We start from the raw sequence: 6000 nt of genomic DNA on the forward strand, positions 1-6000 counted from the left end.
GCAGGACTCGAAGATCACTTTCAAGTGGAACTGGTCTGGTAGAAAGTTTGTTGCGCGGCTAGTGGGCGTTAAAACCATGCTGGAGCTATTTGATAGCCGTCACCTTGTATTTGAATCGAAAGTGGTGCGCGGTCCTTCGGAGGATCGAAGCGTGCCAGTTGCATCGTGGGTTGGTTCGCATTAAACGGTAGTTGTGAATCCATTGCCTTCGTTCGGCAAAGGCTTCGTAGTAATCATCGTCCTCCGCTCGGTTGATCTTGATCATCTCCACCAATGCCCTTCTGCTGCTTCTCCAACATCCTTGTATCCAAGTCTCGTATCTGGTTCTCGAGTATGCCTCTCCGAGCAATTAAGTTGGAGCGCATACCCTGGAGGGCTTTAGTTTGCTCATCAAACGTCGATTCTTGTCGCTTTTTTGCTGTCTATATTGCATAAATTATTAAATTTGAAATGAGATTCAAAGACATGATTGCAGATAAACGGATAGCTTCGGTCTAGATGGATCTGGTCATACCTCAGCAATTTCTTGATTTGTTTTGAGACCAGCTCCATAAAGAGTGCCCGTGATAGTGATAGAAACGACCGCAGTAGTTAAGACCAACCGCTTGATATTCGGAGGAGGCATAGTGAGGTGCTGTAGAAAGTCGAAGCTGTTTGATCGCAACTAATTGGCTATTTCGAGGCTCTCACCGCCTACTCAAACTAGACTTTCTATTGATCGCGGACGCGTTTCCCTCGCGTCTGACTTGAACAAAGAAAGGCCGGACAAAGCGAATTTCCCAGACAGCCCATGAGGCTCCCTCTACATCTACTCGAGGGTTCCGACCATCATGGCGTCACCCAGTGTTCCTCGTCGTCGACCTCACAGCGAGGATGAAGAAGGCGTAGACCCTTCGTTTACTCCCCCAGCCCCATCCTCGAACCACAAACGCCCCCGCTTGAACCCCGCCGAAAGTGACGATGGATCGGAGTTTGAAGATGAGAGCGAAGGTGGAGGCGAAAGAGAGAGTGACGGGGAGAGTGCTGGATCTGAAACTCCAGAAGCAGTTTCTCAGGCCCCGCGCGCGATAGCTCACGATGGCCTTGGCCCCGGTGGCTATAAGCCGGGTGCGATCGTGCGGATCAAGGTGACAAACTTTGTGACCTATACGTCCGCAGTGTTCTATCCTGGACCAAAGCTCAACATGGTCATTGGTCCAAATGGAACGGGCAAAAGCACCCTGGTCTGTGCCATCTGCTTAGGCCTGGGATGGGGACCTCAGGTATGACTCGCACTATAAACTACATAGTCACCCCATGCTGACACTAATCTGATCTCTAGCAACTTGGACGCGCCAAAGACCTGGGCGAATTCGTGAAGCATGGGGCCCGAGAGGCTATGATTGAGATTGAACTATGTGGACCGCCTAAGGTTGGCCAGAATCCTGTCATCCAGCGAACAATCAAGCGCGATGGCAATAAGAGCTCATTCACCCTCAACGGAGCCCCGGCGTCTAAGAACGATGTGATGAAACTGGCTCAGTCGTTCGCCATCCAGGTAGACAATCTTTGCCAGTTTCTACCTCAGGATAAAGTCGCTGAGTTTGCTGCACTTACACCGGTTGAGCTTCTTCATTCCACGCAAAGAGCAGCAGCAGGTCCTGAAATGACCCAATGGCACGAGGCCTTGAAGACGCTGAGAAATGAGCAGAAGAACCTTGAGGGGCAAAACAAGGACGACAAGGAATTGCTAGAAAACATGGAGAATCGCCAAGAGATGCAAAGAGCCGATGTCGAAAGAATGCGTCAGAGAGCCGTGATCAAGCGGAAAATCGAAATCCTTGAGCGTTGCCGTCCCATTGTGGAGTACAAGGAACACCACAATGCTGTCGAGGCCCTGAAGGTCACGAAAGCCGAAGTCGAGCGAGAATATAATCGGATTCGAGCAGAAAACGAGCCTATTCTACGTGCAGTCAACGCCAAAGAGGCCTACATCGCGCGATTGAACGGTGTGAAAGATGTCCGAAAGGATTCTGTTAACGAGGCATCCAGGGTCGCCGCTGAGCGCGGTCAAAAAATTGATGAATTTGAGAGTAGGATCAAGGACCTCAACGGTCAGATCGAGGCAGAAAAAAAGAGTGGTCAAAGGCACAAGTCCGAAGCTGCATCGGCTCAGCAAGCTATCAATAGACTTCGACGTCAACAAGAAGAGGAGGCCGTGGAGTTTGACCCAGAATTTTACAACGAGGCCTTGGTAAGAAACCCTCCATTCTCTATTATTTGAACCAGCATGCTTATTACAAAATTAGAGAGAGAAACGGCTCGAAAAACGCGAGCTTGAGATAAAGGCCAGAGAAATCCAAGACAGGAAGCAGCCCATTCAGGAGCAGCAACAGCAAGTGCAAAGGAATATTCAGCAGGCCGAACGCCAGCTGAGCAACTTGGACTCAGCCTCCGGCCAGCAAGAACTCAAGTTGCAGAAAGCATCTTACGATACGCTGAAAGCCTATAGATGGCTTCTTGAGAACCAGAACAAGTTTGAAAAAGAAGTCTTTGGTCCTCCAATCGTTACATGCTCAATCACCGACCCCAAATTTGCCGATGCGGTCGAGTCTTTATTCCAGAAGACGGACTTCACGTCGTTCACCGTGCAGACCAGGAACGATTTCCGCACCTTGCAACGCGCGATTAACCAAACATTAGGACTCCACGATATTAGCATCCGCACCTGCTCGCTGTCATTAGATACTATGCGAGCTCCAATGCCCAAGGATCAACTTACCCAATTAGGATTCGATGGTTGGGCAAGAGATTTTCTGGTCGGGCCCGATCCTGTCATTGCCATGCTGTGCAGTGAGAAGAACCTGCACTCGACTCCTATCGGACTGCGTGAAATCTCAAATGAAGTGTTTGCCCGTTTGGAGGAGGGTTCGATGAGCTCCTGGGTATCTGGGAAAAGAAGCTATCAAGTGACTCGGCGAAGAGAGTATGGACCTGGTGCCACATCAACCCGGGTCCGAGAGATTAAGCCTGCCCAGGTGTGGACTGAACAGCCCGTTGATGTTTCCCTTAAACGTGGACACCAAGAAAACATCACGTTGTGGAATGAACAGCTGCAGGACATCAAGGAGAAGCTAGAGTCCGAGAGGGCTGCCCTGTTGAAGATAGGCGAAGAACACAAGCAGGCCGAGCGAGAAATGGTAATTTACACAGTTCATGTTTCTTTCATCACACTTCATACTAACCTGTATTGCAGAATGATATCGAGAAAGAAAAGAGCGTAAAACAGACAGCTCACACTCAGTACCGAGCAATCCCAGAGAAGATCTGTATGTTTCATTCCCTTTCTGTCGTCTAGTACTTGTCTAACAACTTGCAGCCCAACAAGAGGCCAAATTTCAAAACATTACATCGATGTTTGAAGGGGTACGGGAGAGAGTCCGTGAGATTCGCAACCAGCAAGATGAATTTGCAATTCAAAAGGCTGAAGTCGCTGTCGAATATGCCGTAAGTTTACCACTGACATGTCTGTCTACTTTCATCTGACGTGATGTAGGATGCTGTCGAATTGTTCCGCCAAGCTTATGAGGAGCTCATGAAAGTTGAGGTCCTATTCTTGGAGGCAACCTCCGATCTTCAGACTCTGCGGCATCGCAACATTGATCGTACGAAGTTACTAGAAGCAAAGAGGCGAGAGGCACAGGAGGCTACAGTCAAATTAAGGGAATCCAAAGTGAAGGCCAGAGCAGTTTTACAAAGAGCTCAGAACATCAGCCGAGAACTACACGACCAACCCGACGCGCAAGCTCTACTTGAAGAGCTCGACGATCATGACATGGATAGACTTGAAGCCGACATTGACTCTGAAAAGGCCCGACTAGAACTCACCCACGGTGGTAGTAGCCACATGATCAAGGAGTTCGAAGACCGTGAAAAATCCATTGAGAAGTTGCGCTCCAAACTCGCCGACTTCTTAGACAAGCTTACGGAACTTGGCAACGCTATCGCGGACATCCGCAAGGACTGGGAGCCCAGGTTAGAAGCGCTCATCGAGAAGATCAGCGATGCCTTCTCGGATTCTTTCCGCCGCATCGGATGTGCTGGCCAGGTCACCTTGGGTAAAGTCGAAGGTGAAGCCGGGCCCAATGGCGAGCCTGGCCCTAGCGAATTTGGGCAGTGGTCGATCGTGATTCACGTCCAATTCCGTGAAGGCGCGGGGCTGTCGGTCTTGGATTCACATCGCCAGTCTGGTGGTGAGCGAGCTGTGAGTACCATCTTCTATCTCATGGCACTCCAGTCGCTCTCGGCCTCGCCCTTCCGGGTTGTGGATGAGATCAATCAAGGTATGGACCCGCGCAACGAGCGCATGGTTCACGGACGCCTAGTAGATATTGCCTGTGCCTCGGACGAGACAGAGGAAACCGACGAGAATGGCAACCCCATCGGCGGCGGCGGAGGCGGCCAGTACTTCCTCATTACACCGAAGCTACTCGAAAACCTGTCTTACAAGCCGGGTATGCGCGTGCTTTGTATCTACAGTGGAGAGCATATGCCCGAAGATTATGCCAAGATCAACTTCAAGAAGGCAATTGAGGGCATGAGGGCGCTTGCCCCCAGTACGATTGCCGGCCCATCTGAAGTTATACAAAGTAATGGTCAAGTGGACGTCTATGCCTAACGAAGTTCTCGGGGTTAACTCCGTATTTTACAACATATTCTCAGTTTGCGATACCCAATTTACCAATTTATCAATTTACCCGATTTGGCCAATTCTCCGGTTGAACCTCGGAAGGCTGCGTAGATTTCAGATTTAAGAGAAAAAAGGGGTATGTACGATATGGTCATGAATGGACTTTTGATTATGTCTATGATATTATTATACTATGTTGTACTCTGTATCCTATACTCCGTACCCCAAGATCAGACGATGTGAAGCTCAGACTCAAGATCCTAGGACGGGGGGTCAAGCACTCCCGCACAGACACGGAGTGGCCGATCATGCATATGGGGCCAAAAGGGAGCCGCAGTGGGCTTACTGGGACAGGCCAAAATCGCCAGAGAGGTCAAAGAGGTTGAGAAGAGGGTCAAAGACAACTGTTTATGCTTTTTCTTTTTCTTTTTCTTTTTCTTTTTCTTTTTCTTTTCTTTTCTTTTCTTTTCTTGGGGGCTAGAAAGTTCGATGAAAAGGATTCTCATCCATGCTCGGATCGAATGATTCAAAACAAAACAGGAAATCCGAAGTAGATTGCACAGAAACAAAAAGGAAACCAAAAAAAAGAAACAAAACCAAAGAAGAGAGCTCAGATCGACATTTCGGTCGATCACCGGAGGATTGCAAACCAATGGGCAGTCAACGTTAGGCATTCCTTTCGCTAAAATCAACTCTAATCTTCCAATGTTCTTTGTTTCTCTCAGCCCATCCCCTATTGAGGTACCTATGCATATGCTGCACGTTGATCGCTGTTTGGTCTATTGGCTCAATATTCTACGGAGTATGGAGTATGGAGTACGGAGTATGCAATGCAATGCAAAGATATATTCTTGTATGTGTCTTATGGGTGTATTATCTTACCTCTCTCTCTCACATTTCCTTTCTTTTTTCTTTTTTCTTTCGTCATTTGAGGTATTTTCACCGCTTCATTAAATTGGCTTACTGAAACCCCTATTTCCAAAGTGTCTTTGGACAATATCCCTATATAATATGTCACTTGTCACTTGTCTATAAAGGCGATACATCATGTTTCAATACCAAGCCAGGTGATGCATCATAGCGCTTGGGGAGACCTGCACGCCCCCCCCCCCCCCCCCCCCCCCCCCCCCCCCCCCCNTCCGATCCACGCATTGGTCACTCTGCTGCTTGATCCTTTTCAACGGCCCCCAATAACGTGGCTTGAGGTCTCGCTACCCCATACGGAGTAGAGGTCAAAGACAAAGACGAACCCAAAAAAAAGTCAACCAAATAGCTCATATATTGTAAAGTGCCACGACAAATTTCAGATAGTAGCATCGCAGAGTCACACA

General features: G+C 48.8%; 1 protein-coding gene across 1 annotated transcript; it reads left to right on the forward strand.

Annotated features, from left to right (window-relative positions):
* Positions 1 to 830: 830 nt before the first annotated feature.
* Positions 831 to 4657, forward strand: PEX2_091770 (DNA repair ATPase SMC5; the record flags this gene model as incomplete). Its single annotated transcript, XM_016746447.1, has 6 exons — positions 831 to 1262; positions 1322 to 2233; positions 2289 to 3179; positions 3236 to 3308; positions 3359 to 3486; positions 3536 to 4657. The coding sequence occupies 6 exons, from the start codon at positions 831 to 833 to the stop codon at positions 4655 to 4657; spliced, it is 3558 nt and encodes a 1185-aa protein (XP_016600163.1).
* Between the last annotated feature and the right edge of the window lie 1343 nt (positions 4658 to 6000).

The sequence above is a fragment of the Penicillium expansum genome (genome assembly GCF_000769745.1).
Source record: "Penicillium expansum strain MD-8 chromosome Unknown contig312, whole genome shotgun sequence".
Lineage (NCBI taxonomy): Eukaryota > Fungi > Ascomycota > Eurotiomycetes > Eurotiales > Aspergillaceae > Penicillium > Penicillium expansum.